The sequence below is a fragment of the Neovison vison genome, chromosome 6 (genome assembly GCF_020171115.1).
Source record: "Neovison vison isolate M4711 chromosome 6, ASM_NN_V1, whole genome shotgun sequence".
In the NCBI taxonomy this organism is placed as follows: Eukaryota; Metazoa; Chordata; class Mammalia; order Carnivora; family Mustelidae; genus Neogale; species Neogale vison.
Genome location: NC_058096.1, coordinates 166,942,054 through 166,958,175, shown reverse-complemented (window position 1 = coordinate 166,958,175; position 16,122 = coordinate 166,942,054). Strand labels below are relative to the sequence as shown.

Below are 16,122 nucleotides of genomic sequence, written 5' to 3'. Positions count from 1 at the left end.
AGTAGCTGGAGCTGAGGCCTCTGTGTGGGGGGAAGGGGGGAGGGGGATTGGGTTAGGAGGGTGGGGCTCTCATGATCATTAGTGCCCTTCTACAGGAGACTGTTTGCTTCCCCCTCTCTCGGTCTCTGCCAGCAGAGGATACAAGACAGTGGTCATCTGTAAACAAGGAAGAGGGCCCCCACCAAGAACCCAAACACCCTGGCATGCTGATCCAGCCTCCAGAACTGAGAAATAAATGTGTGTTGCCTAAGCCTCCCAGTCCATGGTGTTTTGTTACAACAGCCCAAACTGACTAAGTCAAAAGGTACACAGAATGGGAAGGAAGAAATACAACAGTCTGTGCATGGATGACATGATCATCTAAATAGAAATCCAAAAGATTTCTTTTGAAACAACAACAACAAAAATCCTAGAATAAGCAATTATAGCATAATTTCAAGATATAAGCTTACTATACAACAGTCAACTGCTTTCCTATTCACAAGAATGAACAAGCCTGGGTGGCTCAGTGGGTTAAAGTCTCTGCTTCAGCTCAGGTCATGATCTTGGGGTCCAGGGATTGGACTCTCCAGGCATTGGGCTCTCTGCTCAGCAGGGGCCCTGCTTCCCCATGCCCCACTCTCTGCCTGCCTCTTTTCCTACTTGTGATCTCTGTCAAAAAAATAAATAAAATCTTGGGGTGCCTGGGTGGCTCAGTGGGTTAAGCCTCTGGCTATGGCTCAGGTCATGATCCCAGGGTCCTGGGATCGAGCCCCATGTTGGGCTCTCTGCTCAGCGGGGAGCCTGCTTCCTCCTCTCTCTCTGTCTCTGTCTTCATCTCTTCCTACTTGTGATCTCTATCTGTCAAATAAATAAATAAATAAAATATTTTAAATAAATAAAATCTTAAAAAAACACTCCATACCATTTACATTAGCACCCCCCAAAGTGAAATATTTAGATATGAATCTAACAAAATATGTGCAAAATCTATATGAAGAAAATTATAAAACTCTGATAAAAGAAATCAAAGAACTAAATAAATGGAGGCATAGTTCACATCCATGGACAGGAAGACTCAGCATTATCAAGATATCAGTTCTTCCGACTGATCTCCACTCTGTGCAGCCCCAACCCAAGTCCCAGCAAGTTATTCTGTAGGTATTGACAAACCAATTCTAAAGTTTCTATGGAGAGGGCAAGACCCATAATAGCTAACATTATACTAAAGAGAACAACAAAGCTGGCAGACTGACACTACCTGAGTTCAAGATTTATCATAAAGCCACAGTAATCAAGATGTGTGGTGCTGGGATGCCTGGGCAGCTCAGTTGATGAAATGTCTGCCTTTGGCTCAGGTTATGATTCCAGGGTGCTGGGACTGAGTCCCACATCCAGCTCCTTGATCAGTGGAGAGCCTGCTTCTCCCTCTCTCACCCCTCCTGTTCACGTACGCTCACTCTCTCTCTCTGACAAATCAATCAATCAACCTAAAAAAAAAAAAAAAAGACATGCGTTGCTGGCAAATACATCAGTGGAACAGAATAGAGACGCCAGAAAGAGACCCACACAGATATAGTCAACTGATCTCTGACAAAGGCGCAGAAGCAACACAAGACAAAAATAGACTTTTCAATAAATGGTGCTGGGACAAATGGACATCCACATGCAAAAAAAAAAAAAATTTCCTGCTCTGAGAAAGATGATGTCAAGGGAGTGAGAAGAGAACCCACAGACTGGGGGAAAATAGTTGCAAAGGCACATCCGATAAAGGACTGTTATCCAGAAGAGACAAAGAGCTCTTAGAACTCAATAATAAGAGAGTTAACAACCCGATTTCTTTTTCCAGTGGGCAAAGACCCTGAACAGACATGTCACCAAAGATACAGAGATGGCAACCACATGAGTGAAAAGCCGTTCCCCAACAGATGTCACTGAGGAATCACAGATTAACACAAGGCGATGCTGCTCCACACCTCGCAGAATGGCCCAGCTTGGAAAGGCAAACAGCATCAAATGCCGGTGAGGACGTGGAGCAACAGGAACTCTTGTTCTTTGCTGACGGGAATTCCACACGGGGTACGGCCACTTGGGAAGACAGTGTGGCATCTTCTTAAAAACTAAACATGCTCTCACCACATGATCCAGCAGTCATGCTCCTTGGTTTTTAAGCCAAGGAAGTTGAAATGTACATTCATACAAAAGTTTGCACGTGGATGTGTAGAGCAGCGTTATTCACAGTTGCCAAAACTTGGAAGCAGTCACAGTGTCCTTCGGTGGGGGAAATGGATACAGAAACTGGGGCAGGTCCAGACAAGGGAATACTAGTCAGCACTAAAAAGAAATGAGCTATTAAGCCCCCCACCAAAACATGAGGGAAATATCAAATGTGTATTACTAAATGAAAGAAGTCAGTCTGAAAAGACTATATGCTGTACGAGTCCAGCTAGATCATGTTCTGGAAAACCCAAAACTATGGAGTAAAAATATCTGAGGTTGCCAGAGGTGGGTTGGCAGGGGAGGGATGATGGGGTGGAGCGCAGAGGAATCTAGGGAAGAGAAACTATTTTGTATGAGACCCCAGTAGGTGTATTTGTCAAAATCCATAGAACATGCACCCCAACAGTGGACCTTATTGTAAACTGTGGACTTTGGAAGATGATGGTGTGTCCATGTAGGTTTATTAGTTGTCATAAATGGACCACCCAGGTTTGGGATGGTGATAGTGGGTATATGCTTACAAGCAGGGGCAGGGAATATAGGGGAACTCTACACTTTCTGCTCAATTTTGCTGTTAAAAAATTAACTCCATTGGGGGGAAAAAAAAAGAAAGGAAAATGGGCACAGAAGTTCTCTCAGCTGTGTTTGCACTTAGCCCTGGTGTCAGGGGCCTCCTGGCCCCTCACCTTTGCTGATTTGCCCCTCAGCGCCCGGTGAAGCCACTCTCACATTCTCACCCCACAAAATCTGCGGGATAATAGATAAATATGTGTTTTTGCTGCAAGCTGTCCTTTGGGTTGATGATTTGTTACAGAGCAAGAGCTAAGACAGATTTCCTAATTTTTTTTAAAAAAAAGGCTTTATCAGAACACAGGATAATCTGGGTGTTTGGCTCTATTAGTCATCACTGTCATCAGAGGCCTAACAATAATCACTAACAGGATGCAAAGACGACAAGGGTTCCCCAGGCCCAGACCTGGCTGACCCAACATTAAAATGCACGCTGGCCCCGAGGGGCAGCAGGAGAGGGTCTGGGGGACCAGTGGGGCAGGGGAGTAAGCAACCAAAAGTCAGGAAGGTGACAGGGAGTGTAGCCTGCATCAGGCAGGCTCCAAGGCCCCGGGGCATACTCCATGGAACAAATTCAAAGTTAAGACAATTATGAATTTCAAGGCAGCAGCCACAGAGCATTACACCCCAATCGCAGGGCCTTTCTGAGTTTAGCTACACTGGTCACTGGTTGTGTGCCCTGAAGCTGGCGCCAGGTAAGCGGAGAAGCAAGGAGGAGCAAGCCTTCTAGCGAGACTTCTTTGGGATTGTTCGAATGGTCTGCAATTCGTTAAGGTTGCTTTTCTGGGGGAAAAATGTTTTTGTAGGAATTTAACACCTTCTCTCACCTTCTGGCAGCAAAATTGTTCTGTTGACCTGAAATTGCCCTCCCAGGTCCAACTATCCTGTAATTCCATACTCTTGCCACTAGGTGGCGAGATCACTCATTGAATAGAGGAATAAACAGGCTTCAAAATCACCCCTAGCGCCAGGTCTTGCTAGTCCGGGACTGAACTCATTTGAACACCCCTCCCTGAGATATTCACCATATCTTTGCACCAAGTGTGCTATTGCCGCCTCGATATTTTTCTTAGACTCAGCCCACTTTTTAAATTTATGGAAATGATTTTAGGAAGGAAAGTCGACATGCTCTCATTTAATTGAGAAAGCCATCCCACCTGCCATACAGAGAAGGTAACATTGCAGTCAGTTCACAGAAAATACAATGACCTGTTGACTTCCAACCAGACGCATTTGCTGAGCCTGAAGGGACAAGCAACACCTCAGTAGTCAGGGGTGCCAAACTAGACTGTTCGACCCATTCAACCGAACCCTCTGACACCACAGACAGATCCAAGGGCGTCAGGCCCACGTTTCATGCCCTGGCGGCATCCAGGCGGACCCTCGGCGGCGGCTGGCTGACCCAGCACAGACGGTGCCAGGCCTCAAGGGCCTCATACTCACTCAACCTTCACGGCTTCCCAGGGAGGCAGGTTCTTTTATGCCTCCATTTAACAGACAAGGAAAATGAGGCAGAGAGAAGGCAGAGACTATTTCCCAAGATCATGGAGTTAGTAAGCCAGTCGTGCTACTCCACAGCCTGGCCCCTAACAGCTTTCTAGACAGAGATGTGTATCCACAGAGAACGAGCCAGCAGAGTTTCTGGTCGAAGGGGCCCCAGCAGCTGCAGCAGGAAGGACCCACTGACCCCTGGTTGTACACAGGCTAAAAATGCTAAGTAATAGTTTCCGCTTCTTACTCTCCTCTGCTTCTCATCAGAAGAAAAAAAAATGTTTCAGGGGATATGAAGGATCCTCCCCCCACCCCACGTGAAGGGCTTCTGAGCAGCTTCCTTTGTAATACAATGACCAGACCAAGGCCCCCTCCTTTGGGTCAGGGAATGGGAAAGGAGTGGCTCTGTCCCTCGTGTGTCTCGGTATGTATGTCAGACGCATGTGTACCACCCGAAATCCCTTAAGAGACTCAACTGACCTTCGGTCACTCCTCACTCTGTGAACCTCGTGCGTTATGCCACGGTGACTGGGGTCCCTGAGGAGCAGCTGGGCTGGTGGGCAGACAAGCAAACAGCAGGGCCACTAACTCAGCTGGGGGCTTCCGGGAAGAGGTCATGCCCTAGGTGAATCTTAAAGGAAGAGAGAGTGACAGGCAGAACTGTGGGAGTGGGGGTGGGGATGGAGGAGTGGAGGGACTCCCAAAAGAGAAAAGTACAGGGAAGGAAACCAGCATGTGGGTGGTGAGTAGTGACAAAGATGACCTACCATGAAGCTTCAGGTCAGGAAGAGATAACGGGGGAGCCTGGAGTGGACGGCCAAGAAGAACTCTGCAGAGGAATTGGATTTCATCCCAAAGACACTGAGGAGCCATGAAAAGATGTTGAGCAGGCAAGTGTCAAGGTCAAAGCTTTTATCCAGGAGATAAAAGTCCTGGAAAGATATGGTCAGGCTAGAACCAGAGGAGAGATGGTCAGCAAAACTGACAAATGTGTATTGTGCTCAGACTATGTGCTAGGCAAAGGTGTGGTTACAAACAGCGGTTAACGGAACATAGACTCTGTCCTCTTGAAGTTCCCTTTCACTGAACACAAACATTTAAGAAATGCATAGAAATTTAGGGGCACCTGGCTGGCTCAGTCACGCTCAGGGGAGCATGTGACTCTTGATCTTGGGGTATCGAGATTATGACTTCGAGCCCCACGTTAGGTATAGAGATTACTTAAATAAAAACCTTTTAAAAATCATTTTTTAAATGCATAAAAATTTAAAAACAAGATAATCCTAGGTCCTGTTAAGTGCTGGGAAGAATTAAATGGAATACTATGGTGAATAATGGAGAATTGTCTTAACTAGGGGTGGGGGGTACTTTGAGAAGGAGGTCACTTGGCCTGAAACATGAATGATGATCAGGAGGAAGCCATGGTGGAGTTTGGGGCAAGGGTGCCACGGGCAGAGGGACCAGCAAGTGCAAAGACCCTGAGGCAGGAAGATACTGGAGTGATTGAGGGACAGAAAAAAGGTCCGTGAGGCTGTAGATTAGTAAGCAAAGAGGAGAGTGCATTACAAGGTCAAGAACTAGGTGGGGGTCAAGGCATAAAGGGCCTCATGAAACATGGAGGAGGTAGAGTTCATTGTGGTTGCAATGGGAAGCCAAGGCAGTTAAGAGAAGACTAGGGCAGTGGCAGAACAGGCGGTTAGTTCTGAATATATCTGGGGGGCTGAGACAACAGGAATTGCTGATGGGTTGGGTAGCATGTAGGGCCAAATCTTTGGAGGAGTTTTGTGGTGGAGAGAGGCAGGAAAAGTAGTGGTAACTGGAGGAAAATGCAGAACTAAGAAGGGCTTTTTAAAAAGACAATACTATAGGCCATTTTTAACCTAATGGGAATGATCCAGTAAAGGATAAATTCCATGATGCAGAATAGTGGGTAGCTGTGGGAGCAACGTCCTTGAGAAAGTGAAAGAGGCCAAACCTTAAAAATAAAACCACCGGTTTCCTTGCCAGCAAAAACGGGTTGATTCGGGAACAGCACAGAACTGCAAGCCACACAACCAAACTACTACAAATCCTTAACAAGTCCATAGAGCAGAGGAGAGGAAGACTCCTTTGTGGAGGAAGCGGTGGGGGGCGGGGCGGGGAGCTGGGAGGGGCTGTTAGAAACAAAAAGTCCATTGGAGTAAACTGGGAGCTCAAAGTGTAGTGGCTTTTCATTGGCTGAGTTGTGATGGTCTCTCATTGGCTGGGCTATTGCAGGGCGGGAGGGGAGGCGGGGGAAGAAACATTCCTTCCACGTGCTGGGACAGTAAAGTAGCATCCAAGTGCAAGGTCCCTCTCTTCCTATCGGGTCTACCATTGAGCAGAGAGACAGGTGACCAGAGAGGTAGGGCACGAGTGCTCTCCCTGCCGCCCTCCCCACTCCGTTCGTTCTTTTTCACAAAGGGGACAGAAGGCAGAGCCCCAGAGCCGTTTGCCCTCATGCTGGTTTTCTCTTACTGCTGTAAGAAATCACCGCACACTTAGAGGCTTACAGTAACACTCATTCCTTATCTCACAGTTTTCCAGGAGCAGAAGTGGGCACAAAGTGGAGGTGGGTTCTCTGCTTGAGGTCTCGCCAGGATGAAATGATGGTGCACCAGCCGGGCCTCCGGGTGGTGCATCAGTCTCACCTCCTTACCAGAGGCTCCGGGGCAGAATCCAGCTGTCGGCACCATCCAGCTCCTGCTTTCTAGAAGCTTCCAAGCGGCAATCACACATCCAGTCCTTCCTGTCCTCGAAAACCGACCTCTATGCTCGGGAGCCGAAGTAGGACACGAAGACGAAGTTTGGGAATAAAGAGGAATGACGGTTTTATTACTTTGCCAGGCGAAGGAGGCTGCAGCCGGCTGAAACCGCAGACCCGCCAGGGGCAAAATGCTGAGAGGGGTTTTAACGGAAAGTCCACGATCTGGGAGGTTTTGTAAGAAATCCGGTGCGTTTGCCCGCCACGCTTGTCACGTCTCCCACGCGGTCTGACACTTGGCGCTGGCAGAGGCCGCGCGAGTCTCGTTAGGAAGTGGCCATGCTGGACCAAAGGATCCTCCAGAAACACAAGTGAGGGGAAGCGGGAGGGCAAGAATGGGGAAGAGAGACCCTCGTCCCGTTGAAGTCGAGCTCCCTGCAGCATTAGCGTGCCCGTCTTCATTTCCACCCGCCTTCCCGTGGGTGCGGAGCGCCCATTCTCAGGGTCCAGACCTCTCCGACTTCCCTTTCTGTGGCGTCTCTCTCACTTCCTCTTCTGCCAGCAGTCGCAGAGAGTTCGCTCACACATCCAGATCAGGTCCTGCTGGAAAACCGCCCTTTTTAAAGGTCAGCTGAGCCGCAGAACACAGCACAGCCACAGCAGGGATGTCTCGTCAGATTCACCAGTCCTGAGGACTAGCGTGAAGGATCTTGGAGGACATTCCTAAGGCCTCTCTCATTGCAGCGGGTCGTTTTTGTGCTGTAGCAGGCGGGAAGGCAGAATATGTGAGGACACGCCTCCACTGCAGGCAGATTGGCGGGTTTGCCCTCAGAGGAAGATGGGGGACAGTAACAGAAACCTGAAGACAGGTTTCACTGAGATAAAATTTTCTCTCTTTTTCCCAGGAAAAGTCCCCAGTAGGCATGCGTGAGCTGGATGGCAGTTCCAGAACCATTAAGGACCCAGGCTCCTTCTTTTTGCTCTGCCACCCACAATTCAGGGCTACGCCCCAAGAACCAAGATGGCTTTCCCAGCCCCCACCTCCTCCCGGGGAAGAAGAACCCTCACTTAGTCCTCTTTTCCTATTGGCCTACACTTGGTCACATGACTACATCTGAAGGCAAAGAAGGCTGGGAAATGTAGTCTTTAGCTTAAAGGCTTCATGTTCAGCTAAAATTCTATTGGTGTGAAATAAGGGAAGAGTGGACACTGAAGGACAGTGGTCATCCCTGGGTCAGCTTGTGAGGCCATGCCGTTAAAAGTATGAAAGTACAGTGATAAGGCCACTGGCCCGGAGACCTCAGTGAGGCTGGAGAAGGACCAGAGTGGGTAGGCTCAAGGACTTGTGCTGGAATGGGGAGGTGTAGTCCAGAGGTGGGGCACTTGTATCAAGACTTCGAGGAGGAGCAGTTGCTGATGATGGCCAGTCTGGGGTAGGACTGTGAGGGTGAGCAGCTGTGGTGGACCTGAGGAAAGGAACACAGCTCCGGGAGAGGTCAGCGGACTATGAGGCCAGGGTGACTAAGAGTCATCTGCATGAATGCTGGAATTACAGAGAGGGAGACAATGTTCATGGTGGACAGAAAGCCCAGTGCCCAAAGTGAGAGTCACCTAGAAGAGGAGTGACCAGGATGGGGAACAGCAGGCAGGAGCAGGGGGCCCGGCAGACAACATGCATATGAAAAGAGCTGGGGTTTGAGTGAGGAAGAGAAATCCCAGGAAACAGCAAGAAGAGGCAAGAGGACAGGGTCCTGGGGGAGAGCTGGGTTCCCATTCTAGAAATGGAGGAAGATGTCAGAGGAGGAGTGGGGGGGTGAGGGTTACTTGAGAGAAGTGGAAGACAGGGCCAGAGAAGGGGACATGGAGTGAGTAGAGAACCACCCCGAAAGGGACGAGTCCACAGATATGCAGATATGCAAAGTCCACAGATATCATGGAATATGGCAGTGGGGGGAGGGAGGACATCCCTACTGGTGCCCCAGGTTTCTGGCTGGGTGACTGGGTGGTTGCAGGTGGCCCTCTCTAAGGTGGAAAACACTGAGGGGGGCTGGCTTTGGGGGAAAAGACACCCAGGTTTAGGCCATGGTGGGTATGAGCCTCCTGAGGAACACTCAGAGGGGATGTCCAGGTAGGACAGGATGTGCAGGTCTGGGCTGGCATTGGAGATGGGTGGGCAAGCGGGGGCAGCTAGACTGGAAGCCAAGAGAGAATGTGCATGACTGAGATAGGACTTGGTGCCCTCGGGAAGTAGTAACTGTATCTGGGTTCGTTGTCAACCCAAGGGGCTGAGGGAAGAGATCAGGGAGCATGCTGGGGTGTTCAAAACATGCACACACACATACACATGTGCACAGACACCAGATTTTTCCAGAATAAATGAGGTCATACGCATGTTTACAGACTGAGAGGATGGAGGGGGGCAGGCAGAGTGGGCTTCCAAATAGGGATTGGGGAGGTGACATAGTAAGGAGCCTGAAGGGGCAGGAGTGGAGAATGCCTCAGTTTCTCCACAGGAAAAATGACATAGGATACTGGGTCAGCCAACTTGGGCAGCCCTGGAAGAAGGAGCGTCCCCACCTCAGGAAGCCCGAAGAGCTGCCCCTCTCCCACCCTCAGCCCCCACAAAGGCCTGTCTGACCGAGATAAGGAGAGTGGGGCACACTCTTCATGCCCAGAAATTCCTTAAATAAAAGTTGCCACGTCCATACAATGGAACTATGGCAAACACTGGTGACATATGTGGGTGTATTCGCAGGTGGAAAAAGGAGGTTCCAGGACAGCGTGGGCCCCAAATGACCCAATTCAGGGTAAGAAAAGAAATACGCACTGGAAAAAAAAATAATAAAAAGCAGTCTTGCTTGATATTGGAATTGAGGGAAAATTTTACTGTTTTTTCTCTGCTCATCTGAACATTCAATTTTTCCACCACAAAAATGAGTTTTCATGTGTGCTGCTTTTTGTTTGGTCATTTTGGTTTTGTTTTTTTTTTAAGTTGTATATGCTAAAAAATAAGAGGGAAGTCTCAGAGGCCCAAGAGGAAGAGTGTGTGCCCAACTAGGTCAGGAAACACAACCTGGGGGCTGGGGCGCACCCACTCACTGGGACTCCTTCCTCACATGCTGTAAAGGCATGCAGGAAGATGAAGAAGGGAAGGTCTGTGGAGGCTGAGGTTCCTGGTCTGTGGCCCAGGTTCTTATGAGAGTGGTCACCAAGTACCTGCCAGGTGACCCCAGCGACCCCAGCGGTCATGACTCCAGGGGACCAAATGACACCTTCCCTCCCCACCCTGCCCTGGGCCAGGGATCAGAAGGTTGGGGAGGCTGGCCCTTTGGGCATCACAGGAAGGTCAATGCCTAGCGCCTTCTCCAGAGGGCAGAGCTGGTCTAAGTGGAAGGCAAGAATCCAAGCACCACCACCACCCCCCGGGCCAGCAGGAGAGACCCCAGCCTTCTGGCCACAGGGGAGGACAGAGGCTAGCCTGAGAGGGGCACACAGTAAGAAATAAGGAGGCCCATGTTCTCAAGTCTTCCTGAGCAAGGACAGTTTATCACAGTTTGTTCTACCAGAACGGGGTATTACTTCAGACTCTTGTGCATTTCACTCTTGCCGCTCAACAACACAATGGAAATTCCCCCAAGAACATGATTAATGCGGTTTTATTTCATTTAGTGTGATGTCTGTCTAATATCCCATGGTGTGCATGACTGGTAACTGTTCCTTTCGTTTCCAGCTTTTTGCTGCCATTAACAATGCTGCAATGCACAGCCTTGGGTACTTAAAACCAAGCCCAAGCCAATCCCAGGTGTCCTAGAAGCAACAGGCCATGGATGGGGCCATGGGACCACAGGGGCAGGGGAGCCTCTCAGGAAGTCAGGCTTCCCCTATGAGTGGTCTGCTGGCATCTGCACAACGAGGGGTCAGGTTAGAAGATCGGGGTCTTCCTGCTGATGGAAACTTTCAGAGTCAAATCAGTGGCTCGCTCCAGCAATCAGCCGGTGCAGACTAAGGAAGGACCTGTGAGGTGCAGGCGCTGACCTCGGCGCGTGGCTTGACCATGGACACAGCCCTCAGGGAGCTGCTGTGCTGTCGGGGAGAAGCAGATGACAGATACACCGATGAACGGGAGCACGCCTTGAAGCGAGCTCCAAGTTGCGAGATGCTAAAAAAATAAAACACCCACACTCTGTGTGAACATGAGGCATGCTCCTGTGGGTCTAGAGTAGTGTGCAAACGGGGTGTTGAAAGCGCCCCTGTGGGGCGCCTGGCTGGCTCAGTCTGTTCAGCATCTGCCCTCGGCTCAGGTCATGATCTCAGGGTCCTGGGATTGAGCCCCACACCAGGCTCCCTGCTCAGTGGAGAGTCTGCTTCTCCCTCCGCCCTTCCTTGTGCTCCCTCTCTCTCTGTCTCAATTAAATAAACAAAATCTTTAAAAATAGATAAATAAACTGAAAATCCACTTATCTTTTAAAGAGAACTCTGTATTACTAACGAAGATGGAAAACTGATGTCACTCCCCTGTAGTGACAGAAATAAATAAAATGCAGATTAAAAAACAATCTTAAATTCTAGCTAGAGACCAATGACTGATAGAGAGGGAACCATGGGCCTGTAGCATCCCATGAAAGAAAAAGATCAGGAGGTTATTAGAAGGTGTTAAAGATGCAGTGACACCAAAAAGTGACTTTCTCCTTGACCTATTCTGAAGAACCAAAGAAAATCCAAGATGACATTGTTCTTCAGCCATAGGATTCTCTGCCCATGGGAACTGCCCCAGCCACACCCTATATATGCAGGCAGGACAGGGATGATTGCTCCCATTTTACAGATAAGGAAATAGGAGATTTGGAGGCCTCCAAGGCCTCATCTTCTTGGAAGCCTTCCCCACCTCCTGAGACCTGATGAGGGGCCTCCTTGGTTCTCCCCCAGGCCCAGCGAGGCACCGGTAGTCCACGGCGATGACCTGTGGGACCCCCTTCTGTAAACAGGGGCTGACCTACCATTTAGGGCCCAACTCCCTGGGACCCCGAGGGCCCACTGCCTCCGGAGACAGCCCCCCAGTGCTGCACGCGGGGGATAAGCCGGGCTATTTTCATCATTTCCTTCCTCCCACTCAAGCAGCGGCCACCAGCGGCTTTGCATAGAACTGTTACCTCAGCCTCGACCAGGACAATTCAGGGCACAGAAAGGAGTGCTGGCTGCAGGCCTACAAGTAAGTGGCACTCTTATTACCCAGGACCACCTCCCACAGCGCGCCCCCACACGGACGGGACGGTGGGAGAGGAGGCCAGCCACCGGCCCACCTCTGTCCCTTCAGTTTTCCTCTCCAGAAGACGGGGCAGGGGGAGGGCACCGGCTCTGAGACACTGGCTCCTTGGTTGATTCAACTAATTTTCACAACCTGCTGTGGGCCAGGCCCTGAGGGGAGAGCCTGTCTTAGGAAGGCGAAGCAATTGTAGGCAAGTAGGAGACCCAGGCAAGAGCCTGGAGCTCAGGAGGCCTGAGTTGGACTCGGTTCTGTGACACAGACCGCCAGGTGACCCTGCCTGGGTCGCACTCTGTCTCCAAGGCTCGATTTCCCCAACTCTGAGTGTTAGCCTCGATGCGTGGCTTTCCAGAGGGAGCCCCTTTGGGGGCTCCTCCTGGTCCCCATCTCAGTGTCTTCATCCTGCTGTTTTCTACATTGGGTATCACCAAAGAGATCACCGGGCCCCAGGCCAGCTGCGGACATCGATGGTGCAGGGTGCTCTGTGAAGTCTGCAGCACCAGCCTGTCCCTGGGGTTGGGCACGGGGGCTGCGAGCAGCCTGGGGGCCAGGAGTTGGGACTGAGAAGCATCTGGCAAGCATTTGTATCCCTCCCCACCCCACTGAGGAGGGGCTGGACCTCCTGGCTCCTTTCCAAGAGCTTTCTAACCCTCATTCCCCGCCCCCAACCCACAGCTACACTCACCATCCTGCCTTCTGAGTGTCCTGGGAGGCTCAGCGAGGCCTGGGTTGGGCACACTTCACCACCTGCCATCCTAACCACCCCATTCCACAGAGGAGAAGGCTGAGGCCTGAGAAGGAAGGTGAGTTTTCCTTTGTCCCAGTGGCCATTGGCTGGCAGGGGGTGCGGGCTGCCAGACTCTCCCTCCCCTCACGGCCACTCTGCCCACAGCCAGCCTGCCAATGCCTGCCTGGGGGGCCCTGTTGCTGCTCTGGGCTGCCGCACAAGCTACCAACGACTGCCCCACCGAGTGCACCTGCCGGGCCCTGGAAACCATGGGGCTGTGGGTGGACTGTCAGGGACAGGGGCTCACGGCCCTGCCCGCGCTGCCGGTCCACACCCGTCACCTCCTGCTGGCTAATAACAACCTGAGCTCTGTGCCCCCCGGCGCCTTCGACCACCTGCCCCAGCTGCAGATCCTCGACGTGACACAGAACCCCTGGCACTGTGACTGCAGCCTCACCTACCTGCGTCTCTGGCTGGAGGACCACACGCCTGAGGCCTTGCTGCATGTCCGCTGTGCCAGCCCCGAGCTTGCCACTGCCCGCCCGCTGGGCCAGCTCACGGGCTTTGAGCTGGGGAGCTGCGGCTGGCAGCTCCCAGAGTCCTGGAGCTACCCAGAGCTCTGGTGGGATGTGCTGCTGATTGTTGTGGCCATGCTGGGCCTGGCTCTCCTGGCCGGCCTCCTGTGCACTGCTACAGAGATCTTTGACTGAGGCCAGGTCCCCAGGGTCACCCTGAGCCCCTCCGCAGACCCCACCAGGCCTGGGCATCAGGGCCACCAGTAACTCAAAATAAACTGACTGCTCGACCATTTTATCCGAGTTCAGAATTTTGGTTATTTTTCCTTTCAGCACCCAAGTCTGGCTCTTTCTGGAAAACTGGGTCCATTTTGTTATAACCAGATACCAACTGGGGCTTCTCTGTCCCCGAATGCGGGGATTGTCCCATCTCCTCCACACCAGCTACCCTCCATCCCAGTCTGTGGACATCCTGAGCCCTTCCTCCGGGTCCCAGGCTGTCACAGTCCTCACGCTCTCCTCCATCCCGGCACCTACTTCCTGCATGGGCCACTCCAGAGGGGCCACGCAAATGTCACATCAGCGTTTAGCTCCTCTCTTAATTCCACAGAAAGTGTGCTCTCCCCCCACCACGGCAGCGAGCAGAGCAAGAGGCACGGAAGACCTTGGGTGGGGAGGAGGAGAGCCATTCCCTTCTCTGACAGACATAACCTTGAAAGGCACACACACCACTGTTTCCTTTTGGCCATGAAGACACCTGCTCACTTGGTCCCACCCTTCCTCATCTTCTCTGATGAGCTTTCTCTCCTCTTCCTCCTCTCTAGCCCTCTTCTTCAGAAACAAAACAACACATTCTTCCCTTGCTCATGGAAACTCCGGCGGCTGACACCGGACAGCCGCAAACTGGAGTCCCACTTCCAGCCCCAGCAATGGCCACCAAATTCTTCAAACAAGATACTTCTCTCTCTCAGAGGAATTCTGATGCCAGCAGTTAAGCTAACAATCTTTTCTCCACCATGTGAGAGAATATTGCTGGGTCTGTTCTGGCCACCCCAAACCCTGATATAATTACACTGAGGCCCTTCCCTCGAGGAGACCCCTGCAGTGGACCTGTGGCTTGGAAGGTCCCGCAGGGAAGGCCAGGTAGGCACAGAGCCACAGAGGTGGAGCAGGAGGCCCAAATTTGGGGATGGGGAGGGGCATTAGGGAGAGGTGGAGCCTGTGGCAAACTGGTGAGCGGGCGTTCTACCTAAGGCTCCCAGCAGACTGTGGACCTGAGCAGCAAGTCTTCCCAAGCTTCCAGGGAGGGTTGGAAATCTACATCTGTGTGGGACATCTCGGACTCAAGTGTTAGCAACTAAATCCAAAAACTGTTACGGAGATACCAACAGCACAGATAAAACCCAGTAATCGGCTGGGTGAAGTCCACGGGTTGGGAGTCAGTGATTTCGGCAGTGGGAATCAGCTGCCTCGTGAGAACAGGAAAAGCTGGTGTCTCCTCAAGGGGCACTGAGTATGTGTGCGGCCCCGCATGAAGGACGGGCCGTGGGTCCTTCTTCTTGTACCCCGGGAGGAAGGCACTGCTCCCTCACACTGCTAGAGGACACAGGTCCAGGACCTCTGACAGTCACTTCACAAGCATGATCCCTAACAGCTCCTCTTTCACACCTGAAAAGTGCTGCCTTGAAAGCTTCCTGAGACTAAGGACCTTCAGCCCCCAAGTCTCTGGGCAGGGTGCCCCTAAATTCTGCTCATGCTCCTTCCCGAACCCAACACCTGCAGCCACAGGTCTGGGCACAATAGCGATCATAAGCCTTGATTCTTCCGGCTGAGCGGCTGGTCCCATGAGAACCTTCCAGGAGCCCGAGGAGCACAGTATTCCCAGTGCTGAGGATGACGTCCCCGTGGGCAGTGGGAGGGGAGGGACTGTCGGCAGCTGGGCAGGCATCTCCCACGGTGGATGGAGGATTCAGATGAGAATCCCCAGGGAGACAGGTGCACTGGGAGATTCAATTTGCCACCTGCATTGTCCCAGTGGTCTTTGGCCCAGGCCAGCAAAGTGGCTACCACAGAGCCACGTGCACAGTCCCCACCCGCTCCCCAGCCACCAAACCAGCAACCACAGATCCCACCACCACGACCAACCATCCCCCACTGGCCACCGCTGTCCCCTGCAGGACCTCAGTACCCCACTATTCCTGATGCCAGGAACACCAGCCCCAGCACCGCCACTATTGGCGTCCATGTGGCCTGCCCGCAGGCCCTGCACTTGGCTCCCCTCATCCTCTCCACCACAGCCCCAGAACATTCGCCGTGGAAGGTGACACTGCCTCCCACCACCACCCCTCTGCTGCCTCCATCACCACTAGCTCCACCGCATTTTCAAAATCAAGCCACACGGGGAGAATTTGCTGAGGCAACTTTGACCAGCTGCCACCACCAGTCCCTCCTTGCCAGTCATTGACCCCCTCCACTGACTGCACCAGAGGGGCTGTTCACCAGCAAGCCTTCTGCCCTGCTCCAGACTCCCACTCAGAACGGCTCCCTGGGGCCCACTGGGAGCCCCGTGCTGGTCGTCTGCATTCCTCTGGCCAGTGGGCGGGCAGAGTGAAGGGGAAAGCACGGATGTTCCTGG

General features: G+C 52.0%; 1 protein-coding gene across 1 annotated transcript; it reads left to right on the top strand.

Annotated features, from left to right (window-relative positions):
• The first annotated feature begins 13,148 nt into the window (after nucleotides 1-13,148).
• GP9 (glycoprotein IX platelet) lies at nucleotides 13,149-13,752 on the top strand. Its single transcript, XM_044255212.1, has one exon. The coding sequence runs from the start codon at nucleotides 13,149-13,151 to the stop codon at nucleotides 13,680-13,682; it is 534 nt and encodes a 177-aa protein (XP_044111147.1). The 3' UTR covers nucleotides 13,683-13,752.
• Nucleotides 13,753-16,122: the final 2,370 nt, after the last annotated feature.

What these genes read in the sequence shown, in the direction of transcription:
- GP9 (XM_044255212.1), top strand. Translation starts at nt 13,149, where the DNA reads ATGCCTGCCTGGGGGGCCCTGTTGCTGCTCTGGGCTGCCGCACAAGCT.